Source organism: Carassius carassius, chromosome 2, assembly GCF_963082965.1.
Source record: "Carassius carassius chromosome 2, fCarCar2.1, whole genome shotgun sequence".
Classification (NCBI taxonomy): domain Eukaryota; kingdom Metazoa; phylum Chordata; class Actinopteri; order Cypriniformes; family Cyprinidae; genus Carassius; species Carassius carassius.
Window position 1 is genome coordinate 16,388,335 of NC_081756.1, and position 19,675 is coordinate 16,408,009.

Sequence of the window (19,675 nt, forward strand, 5' to 3'; positions counted from 1 at the left end):
TGTAAAGAATAGGCTACAATAGGTCATTTATGTGCCACCATATTTGGACAGAACCCCTCTGAACAGGTGCATAAAGAACCCTCTGTCTCTCGGATCATGCGATTCAGAGTGTCCATTATTGTAAATAGATTGTGTGATAAGAGCAGAGAAAGCAAGGTCCTTCTTGACAGATCCTTGAGGACCCAGTGAACAGTTCAGGGTCATTTAAAGTAGAAAACCCATACAAAAAAATCCAGCGCCGATGTTCTTACCCTAGGAGTATAGAAAAACAGCGCTGCAGAGTTTCTTTTACAGCTGAGGGATGGACATTTATAAAATACTTCATTTCCCCCGTGATGTCAAAAGGTCTCAGGTGTTGTAGGTAAATTGTTCTGTTTTATAGGCAAGCGAGTTGTCGGTTTTGGTTATGGTTTAATCTTTTGGGGGTTTTTTTAGAAAAAAAAGACTGTAAGTAGATGTCACAGTTTTCTCATGTCAGTGTTTTCAGATAAAGTGGCACTGCAAGGTAAAAAAAAAAAAAAAAATCCAGCATTAGATGCCCAGGAGAGGAGGGAGGTCGCAGCCTCAGACACGTTCTACCAGTGCCCGCTCTGGGAGCCTAGAGGCTCGAGTATAAAAACTGAGCGACCGCATGAAAGGAACTCTGGGTTCGGCGCACAACTGCATGCGCTTTAGACTAAACGTTTCAAAACTACCAACTACTGGAAAGCTGCACAATTATAAATAACATTGTGATTGGTTACTGCGGGAATTGAAAGCAGATGAAAGAAGAATTAGACGTATGCTGCAGGGCCTTGCTTTCAATACAGACAGCTGAAGTAAACTGTACCAAGTATATACACACTCATTGTAATAGGATTTCAAAGCTTCCCTTTATTTATTCTATCACTTGGATCTCTCAGCCAGGTGTGGAACTGACAGAACACACTCTATTTTTCAGCATTCAGAATCCAGGCAAGGTCAAAGAACAAACAGTTATTCACTTGACCATTGGGTTTTTTTTTTTTAACCAGGTTATGATATTAGCCATGTGCACTTGGCAACTGTAAAGTCAGATTACTAAATTGACATGCTTGTGCAGCCAAGGTCAGTCTTTGGTTGTCTCAAAGTTGACGTTATCTGGACCCAGCTGGAACAATTCAAGGCCATATGGCTGAAGCCAGACTATTTTTACCAGAGGAAAAGCATCACTCTATGGCAGTGTGATGTGTAAGTAGAGGGTAGACACCAGCACAATGCGCTTCTGCCCAAAATACACAGAATCTGCGGGCAGCGCTGCAGTCCTCAGGCACATGTTCTGCGGCCGGCCTGATTAAAGCCCTCTCCTCGCTCTGGCTCCCCTCCAGATGTTCAGAAGTTCCACCAGCCTTGCCATCGGCCCTTCTGTGTTATTACTTCACCATGCAACCCTCCTTCGTCGAAACAAAATGCATTCTGTAACTGAATTTGAGGATAGAGGGGAAAAAAAGGATAGTGGAGGGTAGATTATTGTGGGTGTCTTTTTTCCACTTCAGCTTAGGACTGTGTGGTTGTAATTTTAAATGTGGGAATGAAGTCTGCATGCCGAACTCATTTGAGGGAAGGGCCAGCCGTGTGCCAGATAGGTCGTGGTTAGCTTGGGAGGGGCACAACGTGTACCATGACATCTTTTCTTTTCTTTTTTGCATTGTTTCTGGGGTTTTTTTATTTCCCTAACCACACTTTCCCTTTCTCCTTCTCTCTGTTCTTGCGGAGACTTTAAGCTCTTGCCATCTCGCTGCTGTAATGCACATTATAAATATCCTTTATTGCACAATGGTGAACATTTGCCTGGCTGGACGGTCCTTTTTCAGGATGGTACATACCCTTTACTGCTCTTCTGTGGCAAAGTAATCAGTAAAAATTTAATGACACCATAAAATAATAAAAATGCCATTGATTTATCACAGCACTTGATGCAGACAGTAGTAAATGCGCTTTAGCCCGAGTCTTTAAACAAAAAGCCTGATGTTATGCATATAGATTATTTCTCTTGATAATGCTACGATATAAATTACAAGTTACAACCAATAGGTATATAAAACATAGTATATTAAATTTAATGGAAATTCATTGTACTATGTTTGAAGGTGTGCACATCAGTTTTTATGTTCATATTCACTTTCTCAATTACAGACTCTTTAATGTGCACTGTAAACAGTGTTACTCTCTCATGTGGATATCAGCACTTCCTAGGCATGAATGAACTTTCTATCTCACTCTATTAAGTTAGACCCGAGACACTGAAGTGTCTAATCTGGTTTTCATGTACAATAGTTCCCGTCTGGCTAATTCTTTAATTATTGTTCTGGAAAATTAGAGTTTAGTGCCTAATCCGTTTTTTAATGAAACTCAGTGATTGATGCCCCTTGTTCCCCAAACTGATGCTTAATGATCATGACTTTATAAAAGGAGTTGATTGATCAGAGAGAGCTAACAGAGTGGGGAGGAGGGATGACACAAGCAAGTCATTTATAACCCCCCCCACCCCCCCCACCACCACCACCATCCACAAACGAACACACTCTGCAGTTATTGGGCCCTTCCCCAGTGGACAATCCACGGCACATCGGCCATCGCTTGTGCGACTAATCACACATCAGTCAATTTGTCATTGGGTGCTGCAGCTCTTTCATTAAGTGCAATAATACGGTCTGGTGATGAATACAGCAGTGTAGGAGACCTCACACGAGCGTGGCACACCAAGATAGCACTCCAACTTATTTTTACAAAGCCGCTTGAGCCCAGCGGGAGCCGCTACATATTTCATAATTAGAAAACACTTAAATAAGCCAGGCAGAGTCAAGACGAGCAGCTCTTAATGACAGGCCATAAGCAGGTAGTGGTTAATTGTACATCACAATCACTCAGATGGCCATAAATAATGATTGTTCCATCAAGCGTGGTGGTGGGAAATTGCAATACTCTCTCTACAGCTCGTCTTTCTGTCCCTCTGATGCTTGTTCTGTGTTTTTTGAGTACTAATAATAATTTTCAGAGGGAACCAAATCAGTAACAGATACTTGTATTACTTTTTGGGCACGTGGCTGTTATAAAGTAGGCAAATAAAAGATAATTCAGACATTTTATACTGAATGGATTTGTGGCAGCTTAAAGCAGCAATTATTGTTTTAAGGCCTGCTTTCAATGGAGAGTAATAGCGCAATGTTATTTGAGGCAAATAAACATGCCGGATTTTCTAAATACAATGTACATTACAATTTAAAGGTTTGGGATGTACAGTAAACAGTAATATTGTAAAATATGAAAGAAATATTAATTTTCCATTAATAAATATTTTAAAATGCAATTTATTCCTGTGATGGCAATGCTGAGTTTTCAGAAGCCATTACTCCAGTCTTCAGTGTGACATGATCGTTCAGAAATCACTCTAATATGCTGATTTGGTGCTGAAGAAACATTTCTTATAATTATCAATGTAGAAAATTACTGTACTACTTAATATTTTATAGTTATTTTTTTTCTTCAGATTTCTGAATATAAATTTAAAAAAGAAAAGCATTTTTAAAAAAAATCTGACTCATCTGGAACATTAGAAATGTCTTAAGTGTCACTTTTTTTGTCAATTTAATGCATCCTTGCTGAATAAAAGTATTAATTTCTTGCAAAGAAAACTTACTGATCCCCAAACTTTTAAACAGCAGTGTAAATATCCATATGAAAATAGTTAAAATAATTGGTTTCACTTTATTTTGATGTTCCCTTTAAATGGGTGATGACATGAGAATCCAAATTTATATTGATCTTCTGGCATATAAGAGATCTTCCTGTAGTTTCATAGCTAAAGACATCCTCCCCATTATAAACAAAGCATTTATTTAATCAAGCTTCAAATACAGCTCATTTGGATCCTATGGGGCAAGGTGGCATCACTTTTGCTCAAAGATCAGGACATGCCAAATATTCGGGACCCAACAATGACGTCATAAACTGTATAAGTAATGTATTTCATGTAAAAGCTACTTTTTAAAATGTTGATTGCAGTTTAATTCATAATGAAACAGTTCGGCATGTGTTTTGACTAGGGGGCATTAATAATTAATGCATAGGCACTCGTGTTAGCCAATCATAACAGTGGGCAGTTACAATGAACTTTTAAAGTAGAAAAAAGTTTTTTGTCCATAAAACTATAGTAATATTATAATTGCACCTAAGTTAACATAATAAAACAAACCAAAAAGACCCATGTCACAACCTCTTTAATACATTCTGTTGACTATAAGTAATGACGCACCTATACCTACTAACTGTAATTAGTGTTAGTAGAGTATTAGGAGACTGGTAGGGTTAGGGTTAGAATTTGACATGTACTTGCAAAGTTACTTATAGTCAGTAAAATGTCTTCTGACTATCCATTACAATAAAGAGTTAGCAGATATTAAGCAGAAATTTTTCTAATACTCTAATGTGTGTTAGTAGACATGTAGGTGCAGCATTATTTATTGTCAACAGAATGTTCATAAGGGACCATCAAAATAAAATGTTACCAAATAATCTATAATAAGCCTAACTGACAGAAAAAAATGCATGTTTGCACTGAAAAGAATGACAGTTATGTCATTTAATTATTTACAGGGCTAGTTACTGTAAGTGCGTTTAGAACCTTTTGTAAACTTGATTGCAGGTGGTTAGTGAACGTCACACAGGTTTTTATACTGAAATAACAAATGCTTGGAATGTTAAGTGAATTTGCCCCTCAGTGATAATAAAGTCTGTTTAAAGTGACAACAGCAATAAGCACAGAATCATCCTGAGTAAGCCACTATTGTAATGAGCTATTGACAGTTTGAGCCAGAGGGATAATCTTTTGCCGTGTGAAGAGCTTCCACGCTCCACGGGCTCCCCAGTGGCAAAAAGAACAGAAAACAAACAAACGAGCAAAACGTCCAAAGCAGCGCAGCTGAAAGATTAATGTGTACGTCGGTATCTGTGTCTGCGTCTGTAGCAGGGGAGCTGTTAGCATTGTGTTGGGAGGCCGCCCAAGTGTTTGTTCAAACTGTGTGTGATAGGCATTCTCTAAAGAAAAGACAATTCAAGCACACCTTTCGCCTGAGACTGAATGCACACCCTGGGAGAAGAACAAACGCTCTGGGGTCGACTCACCGTAATTCACTTTGCTTTTAGCATCTTCCTGGCCTGATCGGAGGGGGGAGAGATTACTTGTATCATGCAGAGTCAAAGTGTCCAAAGTGTCTTTAGAGAGAGCGAGACGGGCCTCCAGTAATGCCCTGCTGCACTCACGGCAGAACTAGGTCATTTAACAATGGGCCCGAGCAGCAGTCGGCCCTCTTCTTCTGCATAATACATTAAGTCTAATGTGCTGCAACCATTCAGGAGGGCCCCCCAAAAGCTGTTATTTTATTCTGTAAATGCACACGGACATGACATATAATATTGTTGCACGGGCAAGGAATGACAGGGGTTTATTGTGCATCAAGTGCGACATGATGCCAAGTTTAATCTGAACAGAAAGCAACACGACAAAAGGGAAAACATGGCATGTTCCTCCAAGCATGAGCCTTGAATAAATGATAGACAGGAAGCTCAGGGCAGCAGAGAGAGGGGCATGTACTGCAAAGATTAGAGAGCCGAAAAAGAAAAAGAAAAAAAAGCTTAACGTTTCACTGGAGGTCCCAGGCTGCATTGTGTGCTCAGGATCTTTCAGTGTGTTGTTTCCTTTTTAGTAGAGTGTTCCAGACTCTTATCGGTACAAGTCCCTACAGATGAAGACAGTAAGAGACTACAGCTGTGATAAAGATGACTTGATATGGGCCCGTCAAAATGCATGTGAAGAGCATGTGTGTCCTGCAGGGTTGTGCGCATCGATGTATTGAAATTTAAGTAGTAGTAGTAACTTGCTACATTTATTAAATTAATTATTTAATGTTATGGTCATTGTAGAATTGTGGAAAAACATAATTTCCCAGACTGCTCTAATTTAAGCAACACGAAGCTGGCAAGTTTCATGTTAAGTTAAGTGAATACAAGCCAAGTACAATACAAGTTTTCTTAATCACACATTTTAGTATGCAACGTGGTTGCATAAGGACAAACCACTAAATATCTGTAGACAGGAAGCTGTATTTGAACACAATTTTTTTGTCATTTATTCAGGAGAGGTCTCATTACGATAACCTGGGCCATCACCTGGGCAAAATAGGCGAGGATGGAAAGATTGGTCACAGAGTCATCGACCTCACCAGGCCAGAGGATTTCGAGGGTAAGTATCTATTTGTGATGTTTGAATACATAACATGACTGCTCACTTATTCTCTTTGTTGTGCTTTGTACCCTTGCGTCTCGACTCCAGTGAGGAATGAGGTCAGGTACAGTTCAGTCACATGATCAGATTGTTTGGATTCCACAGTTGCTTGGCCAGTGTCAGGGAAAGCTGATGGGGGTAATGCAGTGAGCAGGGCTGTATTTAAAGTTTTCACAGCTAGTCCTTGATGACAATGCTGGCCCTTCTCCAAGACCAGGCTCTGCTGCCACAGCTCATGTTTGATGTGCTGGGCGTGGAGGTGTAAATGATGATAGAACTTACATGACAAGGCGTCAGCTCCTTTTGTCACCCTGTTCATAAACAACTCGCTGATATGTGCCAGTGTTTTTCCTGTGTGAAATAAGTGTAACAGTTCCCATGAAATCTACAGCCAATATATGAAGAAATAAAAACATTTTGTTTTTACGTTTTTTACAATTGTGTTATACGTTTTTTACAATAAGCCTTTAAATCCTGTAAGATGATCTGCCTCACATAACTATGTTTGTTTATGCACTTTCTAAAGCATCAATTATTTATTTTGGCTGCGTAGAAATCAAATCTGTAAATAGAGGTTTAGAGATGCAGTTTTTCTGGTCTGGCATGATCTGCTCTAACCAGACCAGAGCCGATTCCCGCCAAGAAGCCTGTCCCACCCCTCTTAGATCAGTGAGAAAGCTGGGTCCTTGGGTCCTCTAACACAGTGGGAACCCGTCTCCTGTGGGCTCCAGAACAGTCAGGGGCAGGGTTGAGGGCACCCATCCACCCAAGTGATGCAGAGTTCCTTTAAAGTCCTAAGTGGAGGTGAAGGAACAGAGAACATCCCATCAGTTTACTCCCAGTACAGACAGGATTAGAAGGCCACAGAGGTTTCTCATCTTAGTGGACAGGCGCCACTGTGAGTTCTCAGAGCCATCCCCATCTCCATCTTCCCGCAAACACATCGAGATGAAAGATGTGAACTGCATTTTATGATGATACGCCCCACATTAAATAGTCTCTTTTACAAGGAGAATGTGTTTGCCCGTTGGGAAACATGGAGTGTTTACTTGTGTTTTTTGTGTTTAGAACCTTTTTTTGATTGACCAAGTCAAACAAATTCCATTCCTCTCCCTGAACATTTGAGGAATGTGAGCACTGTGTATGCGATACCTACGCTTAAAAAAAGGCAACTCTTTATCCTGTTTATTTGCCACTAGTCTTTGTTTTATTTCACTACTTTGTTCAGAAGCTTTGGGGTTTCGTCAATATAAGCTAGCTATTTTTTTAATGCACTTTAAATGATTTATCAGCTTAGTAGTGAACTACCATTTGAGAATTACAATTCTTGACACTTTAACAGGGCAAACAGACTCATACAGTAACTGCCATGGAGAGCAGAGGAAAATTACTGAGTGGGTCCGTAACGGCCGTGTGCTTCCTTGTACTTGAGGTCCTGCCCGCTGAAAAGGCACGTTATATTGGAAAAGGCTCAGGGTGTAAAACAGCTCTCTGTCACTGCTGTAACTCGCAGAAATCTTTAGGTTGCTTGAACTAATATTTGCAAAGCATGCAGCAACCAAATTAACAGCTGCCAGAGCTCTAACGAGAGAGAGAGGCCATTGGAAAATAACGGTGTGGTATGGAAATAGATAGAATTTCTTTCATTTTGCAAAAAGCCACGAGCCACATGCATCAACTCACCACAAAGTCATTAGGTCTTTTTAAGCTCAGATGAAAAACATTAACTAATACCACAAGAGGCTTTAGTATGGCCCCTTTGTTCATTCACATATGGCAGTGTATGAGTTTTGTTTGCTGAAAGACTGGGGTCGTGCGTGTGTTTAAACTATCTCTGTCAGACGGGGGTCTTAGCAGAAGAAAGGATGTGTTGTGTTGAGAGATTCCAGGAGCAGGAAGTCGAGGTAATATCAGCACACTTTTGAGACAATGCCGGCCAAAATGAATGTTGGCCAGTTTTGATTAACGGCTTGACTATGTGATCTCTGAGCTATGTTAATGCTGCATTATTTATGCATATAGTTAAATTGTGGCAAGGTTATCACTGAATTATCATAGGGTAGTAATCTGAGGTTCACTGCAGTCAAAGCAAAGGAACCGAAAGCTCAATCAGACATTTTTGTGTGTTAGACGATCGTTTTATGAAGGAGAATGATAAATGGCACCATATGATGTCATAACAAGAACACAGAATATACAAGGATCTACACTATTATTCAAAAAGGTTTTTTTTTTATTATTATTATTATTTTTTATGAATCTTTAAAGTCTTGTATGGCCATCAAGGCTGCATTTATTTGATAAAAATACATAGAAACAGTAATATTGTGAAATATTATAAAAAAATTGAAATAACCATTTTTTTATGCATTTTAAAATGTAATTTATTCTTGTAATGGCAAAGCAAAGCTTTCAGTAGCCATTACTCTTCAGTCTTCAGTGTCACATGATCCTTCAGAAATTATTCTAATATGCCAATTTGCTTTTGTGGAAATCATGATAAAATTTTTGGATTAATAGAAATGTAAAATTAAATCATTTCAAGGAGAAATCTTATGTAACATCAAAACTTGTCTTCACTGTAATCAATTCAGTGTGTCCTTGCTAAATAAATGTAATTAAATAAATATTACTGGCTTTACTGACAGATTAAAAAAACAACTTAAAAACTTTTGAATTTTAATCTTTCAGTTTTTTTATTTTTTATTTAATTTATTTATTTATTTGAATACAAAAAAACAATTTGTCACATATAAAGTAATATAGCATAATATATGGCAAGCAAATAAAGTACCATTTGAATTAGGAACTCGTGTTTGTGTGTCTTGTGTCTGTCTATGTTTTCCCAGCATTCCCACTGCCGGTTCTTTATCCAGTTTTTCTGTCTCTATAGTCTGCATGTCAGCCCAGGACTCCTTTCATCGGCAGTCTCTGAAATGGTGTAGTGCAAAAAGGAATTTAGCATGTCCCTCTTCAAGACCTTACAACATCCAGGGCAAGATGCATGAGAAACAATAGCTTAAAGAAACATGCGCTGACAAGTCATGCATTTGTCCGTTTATACTCTCTCTTACACACAGAGCAGAATTCCAATAATCAAGCTGGGTATCAACTCAACAATTGGCACATTAAAGTGTTGGGCTTCAATCACATGTAAGTTGTAACTGTTTAATTAGCAGAATATGAGTGCTGACATGAATGGGAGAGCAGAGCATTGTGTCGTTTCTGTCTGTGCGCATTAGGAGAGACTCTCATTGTCAGCACTGAATACCTTTGCAGAATGGCGTCTCTTTCTTTATTGGATCGTCTGTAGAGAGCCTGGCAGGTTTGCGTGATTGTTGCTTGTTTTCCAAGCGGATTCTTGAGTGACAGTCTGTGTGTGCCCTCAGAACAAAAGGCTAGCTGCAGCGAGAGCCTGAGAGGCTCAGCCTTTTGGCTCCGTTCCGTGTAATGTCGAGTCTGGACCTGCTGCAGGCAGGTGTGCCAGTCCGTGGGGCCCCTTTCGCTCGTACACTTCCACGCGAGCACTCTCTCTCTTTCTCTGTAATTCATACAGTCCCCCTCCACTCTCCATCCTGTTCACCGGGAGAGACAAATTAAATAGAGATTCTTGTATCGCTCTGTCATGTTGGGCACCGGGGCTCATAAATCACAATAAAGTCGATTAGAAGCCTCCTGCCGTCTCGCCCGCCCACCCTCACGCACCTCAGGGGGTCTCCCGTGGCATCCTGAAACATCTGCATTTATTTACACAATAAAACACCTAACTAGGTGCTTCCTAAAAGAGCCGCACAGGGGGAAAATGTCAATTAATGCTAATTTGTAAATGTCAGAAGCATGTAAGCTTTCTTATTAAACAACAACAAGCTAGAAAAAAAGGCAGAGGGTTGTAAATTGCATGTTGTGGATACGGGGTGGCGTCGCACGATCCTACCTCACCGCTGACAGTTCTTTGGCTGCTTTTGATTAAGGCACATCATGATTGCAATGGAGTGGGGGGGGGGTCCAGGACAAGGCTCTGTGCCAGGGGCTGCTGCTCGTCCCGTCCTGCAGAGCACTGACACTCTGTAATTCGTCTCTTATTCCTGCGTGTCTGCTCAAATGACAGAGAGCACTGAATCTGTCTGCTGACACACTACAGCAACAATAGAGCATGAGATGATTAATACAACCAACCCTGGTGGCTCTCGCCCTCTCTCAGTGAAACAGAGAAATGAATCCGATCTGCAATTTAAAAGTCCAGCAGCTGGGCTCCTGCATATAAGCTGCTCACCTCTGCCTATATCTGCATGTATGCCAGTATATAAATTGCTGAATCAGTGTCAGTGGTAAAGTAATGGCACAGGGCCAATCGTAAATTAGAGCCGGCCATCCCCCTCCCCCTGAACAGACAGTGGCGGTCGTGTCTGGGGTGAGGTAACCGAGCGAGTGAGCTGGGGTTGGCAAGGTAATGAATGCCTTCATCTGGCCCCGGCAGTCAGCAGATTGCCCAGCGTTGATGGATACTCTCAGCCCTACGCCACACTACATTTCATTGCACAATAAACATGGCTGTCAAAGCCAAACAAAGTGAAATCAATTTATCCTGCACGGTGAGCGCGTGCTAAATGAAATTAATGTACTGTGTGGGGAACGCCGTCATCGTATAATCCCAACGGAAGGGGCTGGGACCAGGAAGCTGCTTATAGTGTGTTTGGTGGTACAAAGTTGTGGAGAGGCAAGATCAGAGAGACCCTGACTGATGCACCATGACTGTGTGGAGCTGGGCAGCCAGATAAACAGCATCCCTTTCTGGATTATTATGATTGTTAAACATGACATGTCTAAATGGATCTTTTGGACCCCGGGCAAAGCCATTCTGCCCAGCAGGGCCTGGAGGATAGAGCCTCCTGCTGGCTGCCTCAAATTTAGACTCTCTCAGGGCCCCAATATGGCACAAGTGTGTGTGTGTGCGTGAATAGAGAAGGTAATTCTCCAACATTGCCTATTTTCCAGCTCCTCCTCCTAAGAGCAACGCGCTGCCCTCAGAATAATCTCGGTATCCCAGTGCTTTGATAGCGGTGTAGTGCCAAGATCCATTACTTAGCTAGAGATTTTATTTTGTTTATCAACACTAGTGATAATAGAAATCAAAAGCAGGTACCGTGTGCCAAGACTTGAAGTTTCAGGGTCCTAATGAATACACATCACATGTGGATGATAAAATATTCATGACTGATTCCAAGCCTTCTTTTCCAGTTTTTGGATCATTAAAGATGTATCGTAGCATATGGGAAGGCTTTTTATTTTTTGTTTGTTTGTTTTATTTTCAAGCCTGGTTTATCAACATGTTTTTGTTTGTTGAAATATTCATACAGCTTTTATTTAATTCTTTCACATCTTACATATAAAAGGAAGCAAATGCGTATGCAAACAGAATCATTTTCACTCTGCTGTAAAGTCTGCATACGAATAAGTGTGTAAAACCTCATCATGATCATTTTAATAGAAAAACCTGTTTTTGCCATTTTTTTTTTTATTTAATTTTACTTTAGTTTACTATACTATATTATACTATACTTCAGCCTTTCGGGTACCATCCAATGTTTAACCACTAGGTCTGAACTTTGTCAGACTCTGTATGTATTAGCACACTGAAAGCAATCACATGGAGATATATGTTTTGTCACAACATTGGCAGTGATCCTCTCTTCTAATTTTACCTCTCTTACACAAACACCCTTATGCCACATTTGTTATTCAGAGCATTACCGTTATTACTCATAGCAGGAGAAACATTACGACAGTCATCCAGAAATGTACGGCTGTTCGAATGTACGAATGTTGTGACCCAGACCAAATATTTAAACTGCAATATAGTCAGGGTCCTCCTCGTCTGGTTTCAGCTAATTTTTACTCATTAGGAGTTCCTCGATCCACAGTGGTGTCTTGTTCTAAACTGGAAAACAAGGGCTTGTCCCATCTAGTTCTGGGATGGACAGCCTGGAGTATATGGTACAGCTGCAGGCCTCTTGGGATTTCTCCAAACCCAGGTTCTCTGGTTCAGCTCCATTCACTCTGATGTGCTGAAGGATGCACTGCACTACTAAGTTGATTAATGGTCCGCACTCGCTTTCTCCTTCTTGCTCTGGTGTTCCTAGGGTGTAAGGAACTAAATGGCTCTGCAGATAAACTACATCAGTATTATTGTTGGCCAACAGGAGGCGTCAGCACTACCGATGCACGGGTCTACAGGGAACCCCGAGGAAGGAACAGCAATGAACCTCACATCAAACGGCCAATGAATGCCTTCATGGTCTGGGCCAAAGATGAGCGCCGCAAAATCCTTCAGGCTTTCCCAGACATGCACAACTCCAACATCAGCAAAATCTTGGGTAAGTCAAAGCCCCTAAATCAGTCACGACCAGCAGCCATGGCGTGTGTCTGTGTTAGTCTTTCCGTTTACAACTAAGCCATGCTCCATAACAATAAAATGAAATGGTATCCAGAGAACTACTGTAGAGGGCTTCAGAAACTGCTGAAAATGTGGAGCACCCTCCAAAGTAAAATAAGCAGACTCGAAGCAAAGTCACATGACTTTTAGTGATGTGCATTTAGAAATGAATTAAATCTGTTTCCATTGTAGTTTAAGCCCATGTCATCTGATGAAATAATGTATCAAGGGAGCATAATTTGTATTTGCATTACAAATTCCATACAATTGAAATGCTAAAAAAAAACACACACACACACACACACACATAGATTGGAACATGGTTAATGGAATTTTGTATGTGGGATTTACAAATTCCCCCTCAAAAATTCTTTGAATAATATATCCTTATAAATACACCGATAATATCAGCATGAATTAGGACAGCAGAAACACTGAACCTCTGTTCAGGTAAAGGGAGGGTCTGTTTTTACCAAACTGAAACAGTCCACTGTTCTGGACCAAAACCAAGACTTACAAGGCTAAAATGTAGCTGAATTGAACCATTAAGAAAGGCTGAGTGTTATGTTGATTGACTAGATATTTCAGCTGTAGCACACCGGACCTTGAATTGCACAAAATAAGCAAATGCATATCACCACGCCTGCATTTTCCACTCTTAACAATCAATAGACAAGCATCTCAGCATTGGCTAGCTACTAAGCAAAACATATGCTGTGAACAAGATGTTCAGGCTATTACCACACACCTGCCTAATCTTCTTTTGCAAGTAATTCCACACAATTCAATGCATCTCAAACAGACGAGCGCGGTTAAACTTGATGGCTTGATGCCTGTAGGAGCAGCTCAATTAGATGGATTTAGTGGCTTGTCACGTGGGCAGTGTTTGTCATGAAAAATGACAGGGCTAAATGGGTCTTGTCCCCCAGTCCAGAGAGTCAATAGATCACAGCAACTAAAAGACCCGTCAGCCCGGACGTTTCTGAAGGCTGGAGATATTTACTAGCCTGTTGTTTTCACTAATGCAGAAATGGTAACAGTAATGCTGTTTCCCTTCATTCACAAAAGCAGCGCTTGCCTCAGAATAATGCAGTTATTTTAGTGTACATGTGCTCTTTTTGTCTCTAAATGTACAAATACATTTTAATATCATTGTTTACTTTATTAGTTTTGTTAAAATATATTAAATTCATGCATATGTTTTTATAATATATATACGTATATATTGTTTTTTAGTTATAAAGCATAATTAGAAGCCATTCTTTCTCCATGAAAAAAAAATGTTTTATACATTTTATTAAATTGTATTTAATTAAAGCAAGTTTAAAATAAAATGCAATGTAGCTACAAAATATAATTAGACTGATAATTTCTCACTCATGACCTGTGGTCAACAGGATCTCGCTGGAAGGGCATGACAAACCAGGAGAAACAACCATATTATGAGGAGCAGGCACGGCTCAGCAAGATCCATCTGGAGAAGTATCCAAACTACAAGTACAAGCCCCGACCCAAGCGCACCTGCATCATCGATGGCAAGAAGCTGCGCATCGGCGAATACAAGCAGATGATGAGGTCGAGGAGGCAGGAAATGAGGCAGTTCTTCACTGTGGGGTAGGTGCACGATGGAAAAAACGCCATGAACAATAGCAGGAAGCTGTCCAAGATGCCCTGCGCTCTCTTAAACCCCTACACGCTGTTAATAAAGCCAGCTTAGAGCTCTCACAATAGGCAGGTAATGACTCCTACCATGTGCCAACTCCTGGTGTAAAGCCAGTAACCCTTTAATCAAGTTGAGTGGAGTAACTCAACCATTTAACTCATTTGTCACATTATATAGCCCTCGCACTTAATATTAATATATGTTTCGAAGCAATGCGGGCACAGCCTTTTGTTGTCAACACACTCCCTTTGTGATTATATGCTGTGGTAAATACTTTTTTTGTGGGAAATACACTATATGGCCCTGGGATGAATCCCATTGACAAAATAGTATTTTCTTTCAGCTGCCTGAAAGTAGTGGTTCATCACATTTAGACGGTAACGGGGGCAGCAGGACTAACGTAGCCATTATTTTAGAATATTAGAGTCGAGTATGAATGTAAAGAGGGCTGCAGGGCAAATGTTTGGAGCTCAACTCTATAATTTACTGCATGTGGTGAGTGAAGAAAATGCCTACTCCAGGTGTTTCCACTTCAGCAGCAAGAAATACAAGCGCTGGAGTATCAATCAGCCTGTTAAAGATCAGGAGACTGTGTCTCTACCAACCAATTGGCTTTGTCACCCTGAAAGAAATGAGTGTCATTTTTACAAACGTTCCCAAATCGCTGTTACTGATTGGGAATCATTTTTACAGGACTACTGGCTGCGCACATTCCATTCAAGCCAGCGTTTAAAACTCCTGAGGCTTTATGCTTTCGACCAGCGTTTTGTGTGCTTCTGTGCATTCTTTCCATTCTGGAATTCCCCGAGACTGTAATTGTTTTCCTTGTGAAGTGTTAAACTTGTCATCTGTCTCTTAAAAGCTCTTAAGCTTTTCTGAGCATTGTAAAAAGTGCACACTGGCACTTCATAAGTGTAAATGAGTCTGTTTCTTCACTTCTGTATCAGGCAGCAGCCACAGACGCAGATCCCCATCTCCACCAGCGCAGGTGTCGTCTACCCCGGTGCCATAACCATGACGACCACAACGCCCTCCCCTCACATGACATCAGACTGCTCCAGTGCCTCGGCCAGCCCCGAGCCCACCATCCCCGTCATCCAGAGCACCTTCAACATGAAGATGGAACCAGGCACCATGGTGTCTAACCACCCCGTGAACGGAGAGGACGAGATGGACATGTACGAGGACTTTGAGGACGAGCCCAAATCAGACTACAGCAGTGAGAATGACACACAGGAGCCGGTCAGTGCCATCTAAGGAGAAATCAGCTAGCGAAGAATATCCTTTTATAAGTGAGAAGACTGAAGAAGATGAAAAAGAGGACAACAACAACAACAAAAAAGAAATCCAAAAACTTGTTTCTGATGATATACATTTTGGGAGCTAGCATGCAGATGTGGCTCCTGCAGATTTAACAGCTGTTGGTCTTAAGTGTTTCTCCGAGTGTGAAACATTTTGATTGTGTTTTATTTTGGCTTTGTTTGTATTTGTATTTTTGGCTTTTTTATTGTTATTTTATTGAAAACATTTTTTTATTGTCTTTTAATCATGGACAATTTAGGGTATTTCCTACAACATTTTGGAATAATAGGACTTGACTTTGATTGAAACATTTCATATGAATGCATAACGTACAGTCTTACTTCAATTCAAACGGATTTACACATGTATTTTTTTTTCTTTTGAAGCGTACATTACTGTTTTTGATGGGGTTCTATATCTCACTCAGGTATGCTGTACCAGCCAACAGCTTGTGAATGTTTTTAATCAGAACTATTTAAAATGAAAAAGACGACACTTCATTTGACATTTCATAAAACGATAAAACTGAAGAAATCCTTACATTTGCTGAACCATAGAGGGAAAGCCTAAAACTCCCCATTATTATTGTTCGTGTTCTTGTTGTAATTATTATTATTATTACTATTATTATTAATACTACTAAAAGTTCAGATGTGCCAAACATATCATAAGCTTCCTGCTCTTAAATCTTAAATTTGAAAGTCTTAAGGGAGAGACTGCAGAGTCTTAGACAATCCTTGCAATCTTATTTACAATGCCCACTTTTTTCCTCCTCACCCGCTTTTTCCCCCCCTGCTCTCCATTGACTACCATGTCCAAATGCTCAGGAACTAAGAATGCCATAGTTCTCCAGGAGGTTCAATGCAGTGATCACCCGACCACCGCCCTCGTCTTCTCTCAGTCGTCTAGTTCGGTCTTACCCGCTCAGTTCTTAATTGCAGTGATTGTAATCAGGCCAGAATACCAAGGGGCCAAATGGCATCCAATCTGCAGAATTGGACAGGCAGCGAAAGGCAGCTTTGGTGTATTACAATCACAAGTTGCTGTTGTACATGTACGCACACACACACTAGTCTTTAGCCCCGTTTTTCAATGCAGCAAGTTTGTGCTTAAGTCTTGAAGACATTGTAATCTTAACTGACAGAAATAGTCTTAAAGCAGAGTGTGTGCCCTTTGACCTTCTGCAGTGTGTTAATCATTATGTCTTAAGAGAAAGTCCAGCTTATCAGGATGTTTTGGCCAGTCATGCAAAGGGTTAAGGAGAAAATATACTAAACGAACAATGGCACTTATTTTCCAAATTTTCAAAGGGTACTTGGATTTGAGATACTTTGTATTTATTTCAAAATATGTGAAGAAACATACATTTGAAAATTCACAAAGTCAAATCTGCCCTTTTTGTTTGGCAATTTAAATCATTTCACTTGTATCCAATCTTTTTTGAGCACTTGAAAAAAAAAATAATTGGCAATCCTGCGTTCTAAATGATCTGCTCGTTCCGGCAGCAAAATGGATCTCCGGATGTTTCCATGTGGAAGGACAGCCAAGAAGCAGCCAGTGGTCAGGGCCTCTTGTTATAGGCTTTGGCCCTAGTGAAAGCTCCTACAGGGTGCGAGTGCCATTCACCTCCACTCACCTTACATCTGCCCAGTGCACACCCTGCCTCAAGGGGCTACCATCTGGCTCCCGGCATCAGCCCGTGCCCAGTAGAAAGGTAGCAAACAATGGAAATGAAGCCCATGTGGTTTATTGTGGCCTCCCTCCATCAAAACACTCTCGAAAGGCCACGGCCAGAAGCAGTCACGAGGTGCTAGCGAGCAGATGGAACAAGTAGATCAAGCTGTGGGGGATTATTAAAATGACTGACGAGTCGGTATCATCTGAAATACACTATTATTAATGCATGAGTCCTGCTATTTTGCCTTTGCCCTTGAACCCGTCTGTTTCATCAGTAACCCAGAGATTAGAATAGACAGGAAATGCCACAGCGAGGCTGCTGGTCACTGCATTACCTCCAAAGGTCTAAAAGGTACCGATGGCTGTTTAGAGCTTACTTCTCCCAGCAGTTGAAGCATTGACTTTTCTCCCCAGCGCCCCTCTTTGAAAAGCATTTACTTAATTCGTCGAAGTTTAAAGCACTTCTTTAGAAGCTTGTATCCGTACCTTTTATTTTATTGGTTTTGTTGAAGTTTGTCGTGATTTTTACATGAGGTACAATACTTGGCTGGGTGTCCCTTGACATCAGCATTCAGTTTTTTTTTCTTCCCTGCTTACAAGCCAACGTTTATTGTTTAAAGCTGTTATATCTGTTTGCTGGTGGACTGGTTGATTTGTACGGGATTTGTACATATTTCCTTGACCATGCCAAGCCAGTTCTGTATGCTGGTAGCAGATAAAAGGACTGTTGTTGGGACTGAAACTTGATTGCGCTTGTATAGATAAAAAAGAAAAAAAGAGACAATTTCAATCTCACATGGAGACAATGATTCAAAAGTGTTACAAGCACTGGATATAAATGGTATTTTTATCAATTCTGACTAATGTGAAGCCGTTGTGCGAGGAAGAAAAAAAAACACAGACACGAACAACCTGTTTGGACTCATGTGAGCGCGCCTCACAGTTGCCAGATTTGAATAATTTTTCTTTTGACACACTTTGTTTATTTATGCAAAGACACGGGATGAATGAACACTTTGTTTAAGCTCCAGTGCTGCCTTGGTGAGAGAGAGCAGTAAACTCGACGGAGAGGCTCGCGTAGTGACTGGCCAACTGAGACACACCGGACTTCAGTAGCACATTTTGATGGTCATGTATGTTTGTGTTGTATATTGTAATTGAAGCTCTCTAGTGCATATAGACATTTTATTGTATTTATTAGCCATTATTGGCTCTAAAAGTGTCAGTAGAACAGAATTAAAGGACAATCAGAGAACAAGAATAAAAAGTGAAATTTCAAAATGGATTGGAGCTCAAAACAAAGTTTCTTTCTTTCTTTTTTTTGATTGTAAATATAGGAAAATAGAATTCTATTTTTGTTCATTGATACTTACCGAAGTATAAATTATGTATTTTACTTTGTGTGTGTGTGTATGTGTATGTGTATGTGTATGTGTATGTGTGTGTGTGTGTGTGTGTGTGTGTGTGTGTGTGTTTGGTCATTGTACTTAGAAAAAAGACTGAAATCACAAACACAATTCACTGTACCTCATGTAGTTGCTGAATTGACATCCCTGTTGATTGAGTAGTATTGGAGACAGAGCTGAGACACCCAGGCATCTCATTTCCATGTGTTTCAGTGATGAACCTTGCGCTCCATGCTTAGTCAACCAGCCATTTGCTATGTTGTTAGTGTACTCTGTAGCAAAGGACAAATCTTGAAATCCATGTACGTAATTTTCTTTCCTTTATTTTTTACTTTAAAAAATTTGTCTAAATGTTGAGGTACTTGCTGAAGTTATATAATAATTGGTTTTGTGCCAAATTTGAATGAGAGAACATAACTGTTGGGCATCAGTTGTGGCGTGTCACGGTACAGCTTCATCTGAAAACATATGCGATGTGCAAATATTTATGATTGTTTGTTTGTTTGTTTTTTATGCTGCACAATGCAGACCCACTCTGTGCATTTGACGTTTTCGTACAATATTTTTCTCTGTGTTGCTTCATAGAGTGTTATAGACCATTTCCCATCCAGTCAACAGCAAGTCTAAATGACATTTCTTTTATAATACACAACTATCACTGCTGTATTAATGCAAAAATAGGTACAATAACTAAGGACAAAGCTTGGGACTTATCTTACTCTAATCTTTTTTTTAGTATGGACTTTTGTGATGTATATTGTGGGCTAGTTTTTGTTCATTTAAATCAGCACAATTTATTGACATGCTGGACTGAAATGTCAGCTGCTGTTCAGAAGAGTAAAATGTTGCTGTCAGGGACGACGTATGCTGTTGTCAATGCTAGTGTTTTTAGA

General features: G+C 40.2%; 1 protein-coding gene across 10 annotated transcripts in view; it reads left to right on the forward strand.

Annotated features, from left to right (window-relative positions):
* LOC132104430 (transcription factor SOX-6-like) overlaps window positions 1-18,659 on the forward strand; it is a 156,932-nt gene extending 138,273 nt beyond the window's left edge. For all 10 annotated transcript variants that reach the window (XM_059509934.1, XM_059509941.1, XM_059509950.1 and 7 more), the window contains 4 exons: window positions 6,154-6,259; window positions 12,502-12,675; window positions 14,132-14,348; window positions 15,345-18,659. In XM_059509934.1, coding sequence (XP_059365917.1) covers window positions 6,154-6,259; window positions 12,502-12,675; window positions 14,132-14,348; window positions 15,345-15,654 — 807 coding nt within the window. In that variant the 3' untranslated portion in view covers window positions 15,655-18,659. The remainder of the gene's footprint in view (window positions 1-6,153; window positions 6,260-12,501; window positions 12,676-14,131; window positions 14,349-15,344) is intronic.
* Window positions 18,660-19,675: the final 1,016 nt, after the last annotated feature.